At 47.4% G+C, this 20,203-nt stretch overlaps 2 protein-coding genes across 3 annotated transcripts; both read right to left on the bottom strand.

The window, feature by feature from the left end:
* Positions 1–901: 901 nt before the first annotated feature.
* On the bottom strand, positions 902–8,802 carry LOC109772940 (chaperone protein dnaJ 72). Of its 2 annotated transcripts, XM_020331655.4 has the most exons (3): positions 8,258–8,802; positions 5,719–5,788; positions 902–1,201 (listed from the first exon to the last, which is right to left on the bottom strand). In XM_020331655.4, exons 1-3 carry the CDS (start codon positions 8,677–8,679, stop codon positions 1,139–1,141), a joined length of 555 nt encoding a protein of 184 aa, XP_020187244.1. In that variant the 5' UTR covers positions 8,680–8,802; the 3' UTR covers positions 902–1,138. The 2 variants fall into 2 exon arrangements, with proteins under 2 accessions (XP_020187244.1, XP_040259708.1); XM_040403774.3 differs by lacking the exon at positions 5,719–5,788 and having other exon boundaries at positions 8,258–8,795.
* A 2,409-nt stretch (positions 8,803–11,211) lies between these two features.
* LOC109772960 (uncharacterized) lies at positions 11,212–12,903 on the bottom strand. Its single transcript, XM_020331673.3, has 3 exons — positions 12,404–12,903; positions 12,219–12,273; positions 11,212–11,587 (listed from the first exon to the last, which is right to left on the bottom strand). The coding sequence occupies exons 1-3, from the start codon at positions 12,826–12,828 to the stop codon at positions 11,501–11,503; spliced, it is 567 nt and encodes a 188-aa protein (XP_020187262.1). The 5' UTR covers positions 12,829–12,903; the 3' UTR covers positions 11,212–11,500.
* Positions 12,904–20,203: the final 7,300 nt, after the last annotated feature.

Raw genomic sequence — 20,203 nt, 5'->3', positions numbered from 1 at the left:
GGACACACCACTCTCATGACAGCGCACACCCGCAGGAGTGGCGATGCCGGACCATCACAGATTTTATGAAGTTTGTGTAAAACGAACTCGTGGACTCGCCTAGTGGAGACAGAGTCAAGTGACGGCACACTGAGCTTGCGTCTGCGTGCATGATTTTGTTGACAAACAGACAGCAGCTGCCCAACTGCTACTTCTTTCTTTCTTTGTCAACGACATAGTTTGGACAACCTTGCAGGCACATGAATTTCACTCTGACATGACACAAGCTCTCAACAATACAGGCTACCCGAAGCCCAGGCCAACCTTCCTACCCACCATTCTGTCTGTGCCATTTTTTTTTTTTTGAAACGGAGGCATAAGATTTGCCTCATCTATTAAATAAGGAGAGAATAGAGTTTAGATTTTTACAGGACACCCCATACAAGCGACATGACAATTACTCACACACAATGATAGTCCCTAGCTTCTTGGCGCCGGCAGTAACCCATAACTTTGCCTCACCAATGATGATTTGGAGGAGAATAGGCGGTGGCGCAGATTTTTGCCGAAATACCCTAGCATTTCGCTCGTTCCAAATGGTCCAAGAGGTGAGCATGACGAGAGAGGACATGGCATGCCAATTCGGGTTTCGGTCATCGGTACGCTTGACCCACCACTCCTTGACGGATTCATCAAGATGCCAATCGGGAATGTTGACGTGATGTAGCCCAAGCTTCTCGATGATAGATCTCCAAAGCCTAAGAGTGTAACGACACTTGAAGAAGAGGTGTGGCCCCGTTTCTTGCTCTCTGTTGCATAGTGGACAAAGACCACAATTGACCCAACCACGCTTCTCCAGACGATCGGCGGTCCAAATTCGGTCTGTACCATTACACTACACAATGCAATTACTTGCAGATTCTGAGGAAACAAAACATGATTAGAGGAGGTTAAAAGACAACTTGTTTGAATCTTTGCACTGGAAGAACCTTAGGCATAGATGCACATCACAATCATCCACAGCTACGCTGATCAGGTAATCAGTTGTCACTTTGTCACAAATATTATTCCGACTGTACAGAAGTATCTGAACAACAACATGCACACTCGTTTGTCTATGTACCAGTGTACCACAATTTGATGGAACTTACCTACTTCTCTACCTATTCCCCTTTCCCCCTTTTACCTTCTCAATCGACTCCATTGCTTCTTCAAATGATTTCTGCACAGCAGATAGACAAAACACGACTTCATGTCACTAGTAGTAAGTAGTAATCGTTTTTTTCTACAACACTAGTACTAGTAAGTAGTAATAGCAAGAATAAGATTAAGTACTAGTCATATGCTGATGATGCCTGACACAATATTTATATAATTATAATAATCCTCCTCTTTGTTTCTCACTCACCCTACCCAGCATAACTAAGAACACATGTTAACTAAGCTGCCCGATGGGTTTCTTATCACCTTTACACACGAAATTACACACCTAACAAAACTGATGTGCTGGAGTAGCTAGGCCTTGCAACCTCTAGATCTAGGATATACTACCCTGACGTACAAGAAAAAAGGTGTAAGAGATATAAAGTACTATGACGGGAAAGTTGTAATCAGAGTCAAAATAAGACACATTTTTACTATCTTATACTTATAAGCAAGAAAAGAAAGTGTGTGAGCTCATTATAGCTGCTACTGCTAAGCATGCCAATAAGATTTGGTGTACATATATGTGTAGAACATTTAAACTCAATATACTTATGATTTAGTGAACGCAAATTCCTCAAGTAAACAAGAATAATCATTTCTACACACTGTTAAAAATATCGGCCGATATTTAGGGTAATCGGCCAGTTAATCCTGAATCCGTAGGTCAAGGATGCGATAACACCTTATCCATCGCGTTAACTGGTCCAGTGGATTAATCGGCTGTCAGGCCGATTTATTCCACTGGGCCGATTAACTGAATAGAGGGAGAGATAAATTTGGGCTCCAAAATTTGGACCATTCCCTCCTTTACCCCAAAACTAGGTGTTTTAGGTCAGGCCCTTCTCAGTCTCCCCTCCCCTCCCGTAGTAACCCTCATTGGAGGAGGCTGTGTGCAGCCGCCGGCGCCCCGAACAGCTGCCGGCGCCATCCGAGGTGCCTGCACTCCTCAAGGAACCAGGCACCGAGCCTCTTCCTCCCACTCGAGCCCGCTGACCCCCCCCCCCCCCCCCCCTCCCCCTCCCCGAGACCAGCAGCATGGCAGACGAGCTTGCCTCCCTTCTTCTTCCTGCTCCAGGTCGCCGCCCCCTCCCCAAGCAGTCTGTGCTATATGCTGATCTGCTTTGTGCTATGCTATATGTTGCTCCTGCTCTGTATTACATGCTGTTGCTGCTGCTTATTGCCTCTCCTTTATTGATGCTGCTGCTGCATTATTGCTATATGTAGCTAAGATATATAGGGGAAGGGCTAGAGGTGAAAACCGTAAGATCTCGCAACCAACTCATGGTTCTGGCAACAAGTTGGGGTAGGCTAGAGGTGAAACCCATAAGATCTCGCAACCAACTCATGGTTCTGGCACATGGATATCAAGCTTCCACGCACCCCTGTCCATGGCTAGTTCTCTGTCGATACTCCAATCCTTCATATCCCTCTTTACGGACTCCTCCCATGTAAAGTTCGGTCTACCCCGACCTCTCTTGACATTATCGGCACGCTTTAGCCGTCCGCTATGCACTGGTGCTTCTGGAGGCCTGCGCCGAATATGCCCAAACCATCTCAAACGATGATGGACAAGCTTCTCTTCAATTGGCGCTACCCCAACTTTATCTCGTATATCATCATTTCGGACTCGGTCCTTCCTTGTGTAGCCACACATCCATCTCAACATGCGCATCTCCGCCACACCCAACTGTTGAACATGTCGCCTTTTAGTCGGCCAACACTCAACGCCATACAACATTGCGGGTCGAACCGCTGTCCTATAGAACTTGCCTTTTAGTTTTCGTGGCACTCTCTCGTCACAAAGAATGCCAGAAGCTTGGCGCCACTTCATCCATCCTGCTTTGATTCGATGATTCACGTCTTCATCGATATCCCCATCCTTCTGCAGCATAGACCCTAAATATCTAAAGGTGTCTTTTTGAGGCACCACCTTCCCATCAAGGCTAACCTCCTCCTCGTGCCTAGTAGTACTGAAACCGCACCTCATGCACTCGGTTTTAGTTCTACTAAGCCTAAAACCTTTGGATTCCAAGATTTGTCTCCATAGCTCTAACTTCCTATTGACCCCCGTCCGACTATCATCAACTAGCACCACATCATCCGCAAAGAGCATACACCATGGGATATCTCCTTGTATATCACTTGTGACCTCATCCATCACCAGAGCAAAAAGATAAGGGCTCAAAGCTGACCCCTGGTGCAGTCCTATTTTAATCGGGAAGTCATCAGTGTCGCCATCACTTGTTCGAACACTTGTCACAACATTATCATACATGTCCTTGATGAGGGTAATGTACTTTGCTGGGACTTTGTGTTTCTCCAAGGCCCACCACATGACATTCCGCTGTATCTTATCGTAGGGCTTCTCTAAGTCAATGAACACCATATGCAGGTCCTAATTAACCTACCAATGAATAGGTTACCGATAAATTCAGTTAATAGGCCGATTCACCGATTAATCCCTACTCCTCACCTGGCCGAGCAGCTACAAGTTACCAAGGGGTTAAGTTTAATTACATCTGAAAATTGAAAACTCTCAAAAACTGATGTTCATTTTCTAACCAATTGGAAATACAACTTTGAAAAACATGAAGCAGTTCCATAGTTTCCAAAGGGTGGTTCATCATTGGAAGGTACAGGAAAATCCAAACTGAAGCATTCTAACTACCAACTGGGGAAAAAGAAAAGGGCATCTCCATCATATTCCGCAGTTAACCTGAACTTATCAGTGAATTGCAATCTTTCTAGCTTAATGAACAAACTGGACGCATTACAGTGATGGTCACAATCAGATAAGGAGAAGGTATCACATGGATAACGTTAAAATGATTAAGTTTCACCGTTTGATGTTTTGTACCACCTTTTCCCTTCTAACAATTCTAATCAACTGCATATTATAAGCTTCACTCAGCTTTTGTCACTCAGCAACCAAATCAACTTGCTCTTCACAGAAATAAATTCAAAAGAACAAGGGTTAAATCATTAAACCAAAGGAACTCACGTGGATACTGAGAGAGAAAAGAAATAAATGAGAATGAAAGTGTTAGGAGCTAGGGTTCTGTCGGTTCTAGGGCGGAGATTGTAGGGGGAAGATGGAGGAAGACGAGGTCGAGGGCGCGGCGGCCGGCGGCTAGGCGCCGTCCTTGCTTGGTGGAGAAGAGGCGGCGGCGGTGTCTGAGCATGACCGCCGTGAGTGTACAGCTCGGCGGTACGGAGCAGCGAAGAGGATGGCGTTGGTCCGGTGTGCACAGGTGGTTCGCTGGAAAGCAGTGGCCCGTCGAAGCCAGAGTGGAAACCTGCGGAGCCGAAGGGCCCGTCGTACGGCAGGGAGGGCGCCGGGTGGTCCGCGGCCATGGTGTAGACTGGCGGCGGTGACGTCCCGGCCAACCAGGCCGAAAGCTGGGACGGCGAGGGCGGGAACCGCACTTACTGAATCGGCACGCCCGCCGGCGCGGTTGTAGTCAGCCCGGTGCTGGGCGGCGGAGGCGCCGGCAGTGGCAACTGCTGCTGCCTGGAAACGGCAGAGGCGGCGGGCGCGGCGATGGCCACGGCCGGCCATTGTGGCCAGATCGGGGCGGTGGCGGGGACTGGCTGTAGCTGCAGCGAGGGCTGCAGTGGCCCGACCAGCGTCGCGGTGGCCCCGGGGTGCGGCGGCTGCCAGGGCGGTGGCGGCGAGGACCCGGGTGGCGTGGGTGACGCGGCGAGGCCGGCGCCGGCCACTGCGGCCATTGGGGCGCGGCGGCGGGCGACGGCTGAAGCGGCCAGTGGTGGTGTAGAGGCCCGGTCGGCGCCGCGGGTGCCGAATACCACGGCAGGGCGGCTGGCCCGGTCGCGGCGGCCGGCGGCCCGTAGGGGCCGGCTAGGTATAGCCGTATCCCCTGGACGGCGGTGACGAGATCGTTGAGGACCCCGATGATCTCCGCCGGGGAGTAGACGGCGGCCGGTGGTGCGGTGGAGGGCGCCGTCATCTGGGTGGTGGTGGCGCCGGAGGATGCGACCAGCGACGCGGACGGGGAGGGCAGCGGCGCAGTGGAGAAGGCCAGCGGCGCGGTGGTGACGGTCGGCAGCGGAAGTGACGGGATGGGCGGCGGCGAAGACATGATCGGAACTGAGCTACCTGATACCAAGGTGTTAGGAGCTAGGGTTCTGTCGGTTCTAGGGTGGAGATTGTAGGGGGAAGATGGAGGAAGACGAGGTCGAGGACGCGGTGGCCGGCGGCTGGGCGCCGTCCTTGCTTGGTGGAGAAGAGGCGGCAGCGGCGCAAGAGGCAGCTAGGGTTAGGTCTCCCGGCTCCCTAAAGGAAGCCGAGCAAATACTGATTGCTTCTTGCTTGATTAGATTGATACATCTCCTCTCCTTATATAGAGAGGTTTACTTGACTCCTAAGCAAACGACCCTAATACCGATAAGATAATTGGGCTAAGCCCCTAATAACGATAAGATAACTTGGGCCACAGCCCACCTAATATGCCGGTCATAACAGAAAGTTACTCTAGATAAAGCACTAGAAGTTCACCGGCTATATACACTTACCCCAGAGTTATTCATGTTCCAGAGTTCCAGAATACTTCCATCAAGAAAAGCTGCACCAGAAAGCAATACACTGCAGTGCAGAATTATCATCATCAGCTATCGAACTCAACCACTATCATAACAAAAATAATGGGAGGCCATTCGGACTAGAACAGTTGATATTACTACATAAAACGCTAAAGGGAATCACAGGAGTTTGCAATGTTAAGCATATGGATCTCCTGGTAGCACACGCCATGACCGGTCAAAATTTAGCACCCTCTAGGACATTCTCTCAGCCGTGTGGGATGAGTTACGTTGACATGTGCACGTAACATCTACTTCCTCTGTTCTTGGGCTGGCCACTGAACGTGGTCGACTCTTCGAGTGAATTTCCCATCAGAGTATAAGTGTATCAAACTGTTTAATCTCACTCAGGTAATTATATTATTCTGTTTGAGTGATCTAGTGTTATTAATACCTGCTATTACTTTCTAGTACATGTATGTCTATTCTATCATGATTAATAGTTTATTTGCCTGGACATCAGTTTCATGTTGCCTTGTGTGGAGCTGTCTTGTTCTTCCCATACTAGCACGATCAACAATACATTGTATGCTTTGCGCTCTCCTGCCTACTCTTAATCAGTTGGTTAGTGATGTTAATTTATCTCTTGGGTACTGACTTGCAATTCAACTAAAAGAGATTCGGTTATTACTTCATATTGCATGTATTTTTCAGAGAAATTAAATAAGTGAAAAAAAAAATCATTAGCTTTAGCACTCCAGACATCACTAGAGAATAACTTGTCATTGCGACTTCATTAGCTTTAGCACTCCAAACATCACTATAGAATAACATGTCATTGTGACTAATCTTCATATTTAAGGACTGAATACTGAAAACATTAAAGATGGCAGTCTAAGTACGTGAGTATCACTCACCCTATAACTTGTGGTGGGTTATACTACAGGTGACACCTGCTGGTTTGCCAGCAGGTGGATCTTGAGGTAGCAAACAAAACTGCTGTGTGTATGATCTTTTCGGAGCAGCTCTATGACATACAAATTTATCGTGGAGCTACAGGGTGTGTTAGACCACCAATTCGTGGTTTCAGAATCAGGGTGCTAGATCTAGGTGGTCGAACAAGACCACAACAACAAGACAGTTGATAATGAGTCAGTGATAAGGCAGTCCCACGATCCTACAACAATAGTCGATAAGATGGCTCAATCCGATGTTCAAGACAACTCCAAGTTTGTTGTAGGGGCATAATTCCTAAAATCTCCATCACGGAGAAGTTTTGCCGCCGCACTTAATCAGAAATGAGAGGGCATGAAGTTTGATGACTCGACTGCTCACCAGGATGTGGAGGAGAGACGTGGCTTGTGTCAAACATGACAGGGCATCAAAATCCAATCTAGTAAGCAACAAACTTTAAGGTGCCACCTGCTTTAAGTGCAGTGAGGTAGGCCACAAGGCCAAGATATGTATGCCACGACAGGGAAGGTGGGAAGAATGGCTCGCAAGGGTAGAACTCTAGGCATGGTTGTCAGTGAATCTAGTACCTCACTGTATGATTATTCATTATACCCTTGTTCTACTTATAGGTTATAGCATGTCAATTGTCAATCCATTGATTGGTTGGTTCATACAAGAGCCAAACTCGTGCATGTGCCAACAGTTCTTCCTTCCTTGATAGGAAACAGCTCAGGTCTGCTGCTTTTGGAGTAGGGAAGGTCGACTTGAAGCTTACTTCGGAAAAAACTATCACTCCGGGGAATTTGCTGCACCTGCGTTCGTTAAAGAAGGCTATGTCCAATGTTGAGATGGCTTTAAATTGGTTTTCAGTCCAATAAACTCATTATTTTCAAATCTGGTTCATTTATTGGAAAAAAAACTGTGTGCAGAGGCTTGTTCCATGTTAGTTTGTTCGATTCCTCGGATAGATTTGTTAACAACACTCACACTCACATTGTTCCATGTTAGTTTGGCATTTAAGCCCCTCACTACTACTTAGCATTGATTTTAGCACCAATCTGTGTCATCTAACCATGATCATTAAGGATTTATGAGCCGACTTCACCGACTCATCATCAATCACCATTCCACCAAGAGTAGCCATATGATCATGTCAATTTTAGTTTCACATTTATGAATTAGAAGTACTCTGTCAACAGCCAAAACAGTTATGAAGTAAGAATGCCATTGCATGAGGTGGAACAGGTATTGAAGTTCAAAATATATGTCAAAATTTCTTTGGAAAAATGTCTGATTCTGTTTTTTGGAACTGATTGCCAGCTCCAAGAGCATTCATATTTGACCGGACAGCAATGATAACAAATATTCTAGTACTTGTGGTAACCCAATTTAGAGGTTTGGTTCTGACGTTCTGTTTAATTTCTTACACCAAGACATCCATAAACCATACTGTGTAACAATCATGCAATGGTATTGGACTCTCTCTTGAAAGTTGGAAACCTAACAAAATTAGTGCAAGAGCCCTCTGCGCGGCGCCATAGGAACTCAAGAAAGAAAAGTATCGATGCCAATTTGGTACCTGGAGAAGCCGAGATTGAGAAGGAACCTTCGCCGCGTCATCGCCTTCAGCAACAAGCCCCAATCGTATCCCACCGATGCGCCTCCGCCTCCCGGAGGCGGCCGCCGCCAAGAACTTTCTCTGTGCCCGTAGCCGTAGCCGTGCGAACCCGAGGAGGAGGCCCAGGTGGAGGAGGATGTGCGGACATAGGAGGAAGAGCGGAGACGGAGGTCGTACTCGGCCCTCCTTCGGTCGTCGGAGAGGACGTGGTAGGCGTCAGAGGCCTGGCGGAAGCGCCGCGCGGCTTCGGCTCGGGCACCGGCGTCGCCGGATTGAGCGTGGCGGTCGGGGTGGTCGCGCAGGGCGCGGCGGCGGAAGGCGGCCTTGACCTCGGCCTTGGTAGCGTCGGGCCGCACCCCGAGCGTACCGTAGTGGTCGCCCATGGCGCGCAGAGGGTTTCGCCTCCCTGTAGAATGGATCGCGAGCAAGCACGACGAGGAATCGAGGAGGAAGGCGACGACGACGGCAGCGTGGCCGCTCTTACCGCCGCCCGTTCTTCCAGAGCTATTAGACTGATGGGCCGGGCCGGTCTAGCTTATTTGACTAGCCCACTGATACATGATTACTGGTCATAAATTTAGAATAATCTTGTCTAAAAAATTGAATAATCGATTCTCAGCACTAAAAAAAGAATAATTGATTCTTAAACAAAATTTGGAATAATTGCTTTAGGATTAACTGAAAAAAGATCTTAGTCTCGTGATTAGAACACCTGATCATATGCAAATAAGGGGTGGCACTAATCAGACTTTTAGAGATTGCCCATGACCATGGCCTTCTTGTGGTGTGGAGGTGGTTGATGAAGTGGTAGCAGACACGCCGTAATTGTGGAGGAAGCCCATGGATGCCGACACTGACCATGGAGGTGGCCACCAATGGTCTTGGATCCCTGCAGCGTCCTTATAGGATTGGTGGTTAGGAGTGTTAGGGTTTCCCCCCTACGTGTATTATCTCTCGCAACAGATATTTCAAGCTCCTCTTTATATATATTATTGTCCGTGATTTCAACCCTCATGGAGTTGGCCAGCGATGACATGATAGAGATTTCAACCAAATGTTTGTTCTATGTCTGAACTTTTAGTGATATGTTAGTCTCTGTGATCATACTTTCTCATCCATGCTTTATTAAGAGTATATCATCTCATAGTTAGTAAAATGAGAGCGCGTACAAACAAATTCAATGGATTTCAATACGAGCATCCTAACTCATTAGCCCTACAAATTTGATTCTAATGTGTTCAAAAATCTATCATGCAAAAAAACCCAAAACTACATTTTTAACCCACTGCACCATTTTTTTATCCTTTCTCTAATCCGCAAACATTTTTCGTGACGCTACAAATCGTCGCAGAATATGCACATACCTAATGACAGTCAAATGCGTCACCTAAAATCAGGCCAGAATATCATCAAAGTACTCGAGGGAGCTGATCCGTGAGGAAATCAGTTGGTGATGAAAAATCATCACAGAAAATATGTTTTTCGGTCCGTCACAAAATAGCACAATTTTTGTAGTGAGGAGATGAGAGTTGAACGGCGACAAGAAGGGCAAATCGTCGTGTAGAGATCGGGTGGCGTTATTCACGGAGGCACAGACAAGACGACGACACAGCGACCGCGAGGCAGACCAGGAGAGGAGCGGCGGTGGAAGGCATTGATTGGCCATGCGTGGCACGTGGCTGCGGGCCGAGAGCTCTCGGCAGGAGCAATGGTGCTCAGGTGTGTGGGCAAAGCGGCGCCGACACTTTTCACGCGATAGAGACGGGAACATGGGGTTGCGGAGACCGGGTGTGCAAAGTGCCTTTTTTAAATCTAACGTGCGACGTGCTTTAGTGGGTCACTACATTTGCTGTTTTTTCTGCGGGTGGGTTATCTCTAGTTATTACACATCTAAGTGACTCAATTAAATATATATATAAGTTGGCTTAGTTTGGCAACACAGTTAAAAAAAACTATAGTAATTCAAAACCTCAGTTTTTCAATGTGTGGACAATGAATACTTTGGTTTCCAAAGACTCTAGTTTTTCTATGTTTTGGCAAAACAGCCTATGCGTTTGGCAAGTGCTATTTTACCATAATTTTGACTCATTGCACCAATCTCAGCTACAATCAATTAGATGATCTGTGTAGAAACACCTGCCCAATGCAAAACGTCTGGCCGCATAGAACCGACAACTGGCTAGCTTTTAGCCTGCTGTGTACGAGTGTGCTTCAACCACGAATTGATCTACTCCACGAGCGAGCTTCGTTCGAGTCATGTGTAATGGGCAGACATCGACCGGATATAAGGGTACAAGATTGCTAGAAAAGTAACATGTGCCCAGCCGCCACCGCCGGTGGCGGCCGTAGAAGGACTAATCACCTAACTGAAAACACTAATAATCAGAAGATAGATTGAACTTCGTTTAAAGGATATACAACATATTGATGAGTCCAAGGAGGCTGAGTGCTCCCCCAGTTTCTTTCATCTTAGTCTGGGCCTCTTTTTTAGATACACCAAAAAAACCGCAGTATGACAGATACCCGGATAAAAGTAAAAGAAATACAAACACGAATCTCCATGTAAATCAATGACACGGGATTTCGATGTGCTTTAGCAAAACCGATTTTTTTAGTCGCGCGAAAAATGATGCGAGGGAAGGTGGTAACCATTACAACGGCATACTGCCCTTTAATAGTACAGTTGTTTGTCTCTCTTACCATACCACTATTTATCTTTAGAAGATGTAATATCTATTCACTATGTGTACGTGTTAATGGGCTAAAGTGAGAGCGTCACATCAATTATATATTTATATACTACTCCCTCCGTCTCATAATGTAAGACGTTTTTTGACACTACACTAGTGTCAAAAAACGTCCTATATTATGGGACGAAGGGAGTACATTGCTTTCTGCAGCTAGTGACAGTAATCTTACACCGCTTGGAACACAAACCAAAATCCCAGTGCAATCTTAGGGGCGGTGGATGGCTTACATTTCCAAATCTTTCAAGACGGAAAACATGTGTTCCGCAGTGGAATCTAGTTAGACAAAATTTACAAGGATTCTAGTATCTCTAATGCCATGTGCCACAAGTTTCAGAGAATGGCAAGAGTTACACCTTACGCGTTGCTCCCTCACACCTTGCACAACAATGTGGAACTAGGCTTGGAATGTGTAGCCAGTGGGTCATCTCATGGGCCAGACTGAAACCCCGTTCATCTACTCTTTCTCTTCTGAGGGCTCATTCTTCATCTTCTCTTCAGACTCCGCTGCTTCCTTCTCTATTGACGACTCCCTTGATGATTTCTGCAAGTAAACAGGCAGACACCAAGTTCATGCATTGCATTTAATCTGAATATCAATCCAAATAGCAATCAGTAAAATAAAACATCAGCAATGGCAGGATACAATTTTAGTGCTGCATTTATCCATAGGGCAGGGGAACTTCAGCACATCACATCGATACCTGCATTTTGTAATCCCGAATTGCACATCGAGCTGGCGTGTTTTAACTTGCTAACACAATACTTCCCATTTCACAAAGCGAACAATCAGTCAAGAATGAGAGGATGCAATGAGGAAACGAGCGAATTCCCCTGTACCCCTCTTTTGTCAGCTTGAGTAGCACACCTTCTGCAGTTTCTAACTAACTCTTTTATTTAATTAGCTTACTCACTAACAATCTAATCAGCATGTCAATTTGCTTGACTACCATCCACATGGCAATATGGCATATACTCACACAGACCAATGATTCCAAAATAGTTAGTACTGATTTAGCAGACTACATTTAATAGTAGACATACAACGGGAGCAAGAATTGACTGAAGCATGCATGTTAGCCAAATGTGCCGAAGAGAACAGGGAGTTGATTGATTAACTAAGGGGAAATCAAAACCCATCGACTAATTTAGAGGTTGAGGGGTTGTTTACTTACCCAGGTATTATACAGCTTCCAGCCATCTATTACAACTTTTGCGATCCTCATGGTGCTGCAGCAGAGTTATGATCATGAGAAATCACATTTCAGATACTAGACGATATCGCCGGAATTAGAACGGGTGGTCATGCCACAAGAAACAAAAGCTTTGACGCCGATTTAGCAGCGAAATTTGTGCTTACCAGCAGAGCAAGGGGTGCCAATTGGCTCTCATCCAAACGCCCAGACTTTCGCCTTCCCTCGGAGATGGCCAGTCCTGAAAATCGCCGCCGCATCCGTGTGGGTACCCGTAGCGACCCGAAGGCGAAGAGGAGGCCCCGCCATGCCCGTAGCCACCCGAGGCCGAGGAGGAGCGGGACTTGGCGCCGCCGTGACCGAAGCCGCTCCAAGCCGAGGAGGTGCGGAGGTCATACTCGGCGCGGCGGTGGTCATCGTAGAGGACGTGGTAGGCGTCGTACACCTGGCGGAAGCGGCGGGTGGCGGCGTCGGCCTGGGCGTGGCGGTCGGGGTGGTGGAGGAGGGCGAGGCGGGAGAATGCGGCCTTGACCTCGGCTTTGCTGGCATCTCGCCGGAGCCCCAGCGTCCTGTAGTGGTCGGCCTCGCCCATCACGGCTGCGGTAGCGAACTGGCTTTTCCTTCTCTCCAAGATCGAGACGGGGGGTTTGTGACGACGGTTCTGTCAGGGTGCGGCTTGTTGTATTTTTCAGTTTGATTAATTTTCCTTTGTGGGGGTAACGGGTACGTTTAGAGCATCTTCAATAGACTTTCATTTTCGACGCCCCAAACCCCCTCTTCAACACATGACGTAGATGAAAAAAAAAATACGTCTTTACCTTTTAAAGATATACTCTATAAACTAATATAAGAGCGTTTAGATAATTAAAATACTGTTATATTAGTTTACGGAGGAAGTAAAATACAACATCTCACGATGCAATCATACATCTCCATCAACAGAGATGTAAAAACGTCAACCGCGCGCCAACCGTCAACCGCCGTTTCACTTAATTTCCCCAACCCCATCTTCTTCCTCTCGCCGCCCGCCCACCCGCCCACACCCTGCCGTCGTCGCCCCGCGCCAGATCCGCCCCTCCAGCACCCCCGCTGCCGGTTCCGTCGGATTTCGCCCGCCGCCCGCCGCCGCACGCAACGAATCAGCCGTTTTTCCATCGCCGCCGTGTCCTCCGTCACCGCAACAACTACCCGACCGCCAACCACCCGCATAGCCACCACTGCACCGCCCGCAGCCCCGCGAGTCTGTTGTATTTGCCGCTGCCCGATTCGTCGTTGCCGCCGTGTCCGCCATCGCCGCGGCTACCACCCGACCGCCAAGGACCCTCCCAGCCAACACCGCCCCGCCCCCGCCCGCAGACCCGCGAATCTTGTCGAACTGTGTCGGTCCATCCTTGCCTCCTTGAAAAGGCTTCCTTTTGTTACGCCACGCTGGTTGCTGAAGTCGGCGTTAACCTCGGTCTCCTCAGCGTCGCTGCTACTTCCTCTATTACGGCGCTTCTTGTTCATGTTACACCGAGGCTTCTGCTACTTGTGAGTTGCGTTGGGATTTCCTCCCAAAAGGAATGGTGAAGCAATATAGTAGCGGATAGTATTTCCCTCAGTGAGAACCAATGTTATCGAACCAATAGGAGAACCACGTAAATTCCTAGTAAGCAGTACCTACACACATAAGAGCAAGCACTTGCACCCAACGTGGGCAAGAGGGTTGTCAATCACCTTGAACTCATTACTTGCAAGGATTAAATCTGGTAATGATAGATAGATAAATTGAAAAGTAAAACAAAAAGAGTAAAATTGCAGCAAGGTAATTTTGGTTTTAGTAATATGATAAAAGTAGACCCGAGGGCCATAGTTTTCACTATAGGCTTCTCTCTCATAAAAATAACATATGGTGGGTAGAGATATTATTGTTGGACAATTGATAAAAAAACGTATAGTTATGCTGATATTCATGACAAAGATCATGTATATAAGCATTACGTCCGTGACAAGTAGACCGAAACGATTCTGCATTTACTACTATTAATCCACCAATCGACCGCTATCCAGCATGCATCTATGGTATTAAGTTCATGACAAACATAGTAACACTTTAAGCAAGATGACATAATGTAGACATAATAAACTCAAGCAATATGATTAAACCCTATCGTTTCACCGTTAGTGGCAACAATACAAATACGTGTCTCGCTACCCCTGCTGTCACTGGGTGAGGATAGCACAAGATTGAACCCACTACAAAGCACCTCTCCCACTAAAGATAAATCAATCTAGTTGGCCAAATCAAAAGGATAGAATGAAGAGAAATACAAAGATATAATAATCATGCATAATAAAGTTTAGAAGACTCAATTACTTTCAATGAATATTCCAATCATAAACCCACAATTCATCGGATCCCAACAAACACACCGTAAAACAAGATTACATCGAATCGGTCTCCGAAGAAAACATTGTATTGAAGATCAAAGAGGGAGAAGAAGCCACCTGGCTAATCACTATGGACCCGTAGGTATGTGGTGAAATACTCACACATCATCAGAACGACAACAAGGTCGATGTAGAAGCCCTCTGTGATCGATTCCCCCTCTGACAGAGTACCAGAAAAGGCCTTCAAATAGGATCACGGAAGAACATAAGCTTGCGGCGGCGAAAAACTTGTTTTGGATGGCTCTCTATTGGTTTTGGGATTTATGAGAATTTATAGACTTGGAATTGTTGGGGAACGTAGCATGCAATTTGAAAAAAAAATCCTACGCTCACGCAAGATCTATCTAGGAGATGCATAGCAACGAGAGGGGGAGAATGTGTCCACGTACCCTCGTAGACCGAAAGCGGAAGCGTTTGACAACGCAGTTGATGTAGTCGAACTTCTTCTCGTTCCGACCGATCAAGCACCGAACGTACGGCACCTCCGAGTTCCGCACACGTTCAGCTCGATGATGTCCCTCAAACTCTTGATCCAGCAAAGTGTCGAGGGAGAGTTTCGTCAGCACAACGGTGCGGTGATGGTGATGGTGAAGTGATCCGCATAGGGCTTCTCCTAAGCACTATGACAATATGACCGGAGGCGTAAACTGTGGAGGGGGGCGCCGCACACATCTAACAGATGTTTGTATGTCCTCTAGGCCCCCCCCTCCCCACATATATATAGGTGGAGGGGGGAAGAGGCAGCCAGGGGGGGCCCAAGTAGGCCGAGTCCTACTTGGGTCCCACCCCAATTCGCCCCCTTTCCTTGTTTTGGCACTAGGAGAAGGAAGTGTTGGGAACGTAGCATGCAATTTCAAAAAAATTCCTACGATCACGCAAGATCTATCTAGGAGATGCATAGCAACGAGAGGGGGAGAGTATGTCCACGTACCCTCGTAGACTGAAAGCGGAAGCGTTAGTTTAACGCGGTTGATGTATTTGAACGTCTTCGCGATTCAACCGATCAAGTACCGAACGTATGGCACCTCCGAGTTCAACACACATTCAGCTCGATGACATCCCTCGAACTCTTGATCCAGCAAAGTGTCGAGGGAGAGTTTCGTCAGTACGACGGCGTGGTGAGGATGATGGTGATGTGATATGCGCAGGGCTTCGCCTAAGTACTACGTGAATATGACCGGAGGCGTAAACTGTGGAGGGGGGCAACGTACACGGCTAACAATGTTTGTTGTGTGTTCTAGCGGTGCCCCCCTTCATATATATATAGGTTGGAGGGAAGGAGAGGCAGCCAAGGGGGCGCCCCAAGTAGGAGGAATCCTACATGGGGTCCTCCCAATTCGGCCTCCCCCCTTTCCTATTCCTATTCGGAGTAGGAAGGGAAGAGGGGAAGGGGGAATCCTATTCCCTTTTTCCTTTCCTTCTTCCCCTTTCCTTCTCCGATTTGGCCAGCCCATATGGGGGGCGCGCACCAGTCCCTTTGTGGCTGGTGTGTTTCCCCTCTTGTCCCATTAGGCCCATATAGCTTGTCGGGGGTTGCCCGGAACCCCTTCCGGTGACCCGATACGTACCCGGTAACCCGAGAACACTTCCGGTGTCCGAAAACTATCGTCCTATATATGAATCTTTACCTCTCGACCATTTCGAGACTCCTCGTCATGTCCGTGATCTCATCCGGGACTCCGAACAACATTCGGTCACGAAATCACATAACTCATATAATACAAAATCATCATCGAACGTTAAGCGTGCGGACCCTACGGGTTCGAGAACTATGTAGACATGACCGAGACACCTCTCCGGTCAATAACCAATAGCGAAACCTGGATGCTCATATTGGTTCCTACATATTCTACGAAGATCTTTATCGGTCAAACCGTAATGACAACATATGTTATTCCCTTTGTCATCGGTATGTTACTTGCCCGAGATTCAATCGTCGGTATCTTCATACCTAGTTCAATCTCGTTACTGACAAGTCTCTTTACTCGTTCCGTAATGCATCATCCCGCAACTAACTCATTAATCACATTGCTTGCAAAGCTTATCATGATGTGCATCACCGAGAGGGCCCAAAGATACCTCTTCGATACTTGGAGTGACAAATCCTAATCTCGATCTATGCCAACCCAACAAACACCTTTGGAGATACCTGTAGAGCATCTTTATAATCACCCAGTTATGTTGTGACGTTTGATAGCACACAAGGTATTCCTCCGGTATCCGGGAGTTGCATAATCTCATAGTCAAAGGAATATGTATATGACATGAAGGAAGCAATAGCAATAAAACTGAACGATCAACATGCTAAGCTAACGGATGGGTCTTGTCCATCACATCATTCTCCTAATGATATGATCCCGTTCATCAAATGACAACACATGTCTATGGTTAGGAAACTTAACCATCTTTGATTAACGAACTAGTCTAGTAGAGGCTTACTAGGGACATGATATTTTGTCTATGTATCCACACATGTATCAAGTTTCCGGTTGGTACAATTCTAGCATGAATAATAAACATTTATCATGATATAAGGAAATATAAAATAACAACTTTATTATTGCCTCTAGGGCATATTTCCTTCAGTCTCCCACTTGCACTAGAGTCAATAATCTAGTGCACATTGTCATGTGATTTAACACCAATAGTTCACATCACCATGTGATTAACACCCATAGTTCACATCGCCATGTGACCAACACCCAAAGGGTTTACTAGAGTCAATAATCTAGTTCACATCGCCATGTGATTAACACCCAAAGAGTACTAAGGTGTGATCATGTTTTGCTTCTGATAGAAGTTTAGTCAACGGGTCTGCCACATTCAGATCCGTATGTATTTTGCAAATTTCTATGTCTACAATGCTCTGCATGGAGCTACTCTAGCTAATTGCTCCCACTTTCAATATGTATCCAGATTGAGACTCAGAGTCATCCAGATCGGTGTTAAAGCTTGCATCGACGTAACTCTTTACGATGAACTCTTTATCACCTCCATAACCGAGAAATATTTCCTTAGTCCTCTAAGGATAGTTTTGACCGCTATCCAGTGATCTACTCCTGGATCACTATTGTACCCCTTTGCCAAACTCATGGCAAGGTACACAGTAGGTCTGGTATACAACATGGCATACTTTATAGAACCTATGGCTGAGGCATATGAAATGACTTTCATTCTCTCTCTATCTTCTGCGGTGGTTGGGTTTTGAGTCTTACTCAACTTCATGTTGGGGTTCGTAGCAGAATTTTAAAATTTTCCTACACTCACCAAGATCCATCTATGGAGTATACTAGCAACGAGGGGAAAGGAGTGCATCTACATACCCTTGTAGATCGCAAGCGGAAGCGTTCCAATGAACGAGGTTGATGGAGTCGTACTCGTCGTGATCCAAATCACCGATGACCGAGTGCCGAACGGACGGCACCTCCGCGTTCAACACACGTATGGTGCAGCGACATTCTCCTCCTTCTTGATCCAGCAAGGGGGGAGGAGAGGTTGATGGAGATCCAGCAGCACGACGGCGTGGTGGTGGATGTAGCGGGATCTCGGCAGGGCTTCGCCGAGCTTCTGCGAGAGGGAGAGGTGTTGCAGGGGAGGAGGGAGGCGCCCAAGGCTGTTGTACTACTTCCCTCCCTCCCCCCCTTTATATAGGCCCCTTGGGAGGGGGGCGCCGGCCAGGAACCCATCTGGATGGGGGGGCGGCGGCCAGGGGGGAGACTTGCCCCCCAAGGCAAGTGGGGCGCCCCCCACCCTAGGGTTTCCAACCCTAGGCGCAGGGGGGAGGCCCATGGGGGGCGCCCCAGCCCACTATGGGCTGGTTCCCTTCCCACTTAAGCCCATGGGGCCCTCCGGGATAGGTGGCCCCACCCGGTGGACCCCCGGGACCCTTCCGGTGGTCCCGGTACAATACCGGTGACCCCCGAAACTTTCCCGGTGGCCGAAACTTGACTTCCTATATATAATTCTTCACCTCCGGACCATTCCGGAACTCCTCGTGACGTCCGGGATCTCATCCGGGACTCCGAACAACTTTTGGGTTTCCGCATACTCATATCTCTACAACCCTAGCGTCACCGAACCTTAAGTGTGCAGACCCTACGGGTTCGGGAGACATGCAGACATGACCGAGACGCCTCTCCGGTCAATAACCAACAGCGGGATCTGGATACCCATGTTGGCTCCCACATGTTCCACGATGATCTCATCGGATGAACCACGATGTGGAGGATTCAATCAATCCCGTATACAATTCCCTTTGTTAATCGGTATGTTACTTGCCCGAGATTCGATCGTCGGTATCCCAATACCTTGTTCAATCTCGTTACCGGCAAGTCTCTTTACTCGTACCGTAATGCATGATCCCGTGACTAACTCCTTAGTCACATTGAGCTGATTATGATGATGCATTACCGAGTGGGCCCAGAGATACCTCTCCGTCATACGGAGTGACAAATCCCAGTTTCGATCCGTGCCAACCCAACAGACACTTTCGGAGATACCCGTAGTGTACCTTTATAGTCACCAAGTTACGTTGTGACGTTTGGCACACCCAAAGTACTCCTACGGTATCCGGGAGTTGCACGATCTCATGGTCTAAGGAGAAGATACTTGACATTGGAAAAGCCTAGCAAACGAACTACACGATCTTTGAGCTATGCTTAGGATTGGGTCTTGTCCATCACATCATTCTCCTAATGATGTGATCCCGTTATCAATGACATCCAATGTCCATAGTCAGAAAACCATGACTATCTGTTGATCAACGAGCTAGTCAACTAGAGGCTTACTAGGGACACGTTGTGGTCTATGTATTCACACATGTATTATGATTTCCGGATAACACAATTATAGCATGAACAATAGACAATTATCATGAACAAAGAAATATAATAATAACCATTTATTATTGCCTCTAGGGCATATTTCCAACAGTCTCCCACTTGCACTAGAGTCAATAATCTAGTTACATTGTGATGAATCGAACACCCATTGCGTCCTGGTGTTGATCATGTTTTGCTCTAGGGAGAGGTTTAGTCAACGGATCTGCTACATTCAGGTCCGTATGTACTTTACAAATATCTATGTCTCCATTTTGAACACTTTCACGAATGGAGTTGAAGCGACGCTTGATATGCCTGGTCTTCCTGTGAAACCTGGGCTCCTTCGCAAGGGCAATAGCACCAGTGTTGTCACAGAAGAGAGTCATCGGGCCCGACGCATTAGGAATCACCCCTAGGTCGGTAATGAACTCCTTCATCCAGACTGCTTCTGTGCTGCCTCCGAGGCTGCCATGTACTCCGCTTCACATGTAGATCCCACCACGACGCTTTGCTTGCAACTGCACCAGCTTACTGCTCCTCCATTCAAAATATACACGTATCCGGTTTGTGACTTCGAGTCATCCAGATCTGTGTCGAAGCTAGCGTCGACGTAACCCTTTACGACGAGCTCTTCGTCACCTCCATAAACGAGAAACATATCCTTAGTCCTCTTCAGGTACTTCAGGATATTCTTGACCCCTGTCCAGTGTTCCATGC

Source organism: Aegilops tauschii, chromosome 3 (assembly GCF_002575655.3).
Source record: "Aegilops tauschii subsp. strangulata cultivar AL8/78 chromosome 3, Aet v6.0, whole genome shotgun sequence".
NCBI lineage: Eukaryota > Viridiplantae > Streptophyta > Magnoliopsida > Poales > Poaceae > Aegilops > Aegilops tauschii.
This window is presented reverse-complemented; position numbering and strand designations above follow the sequence as displayed.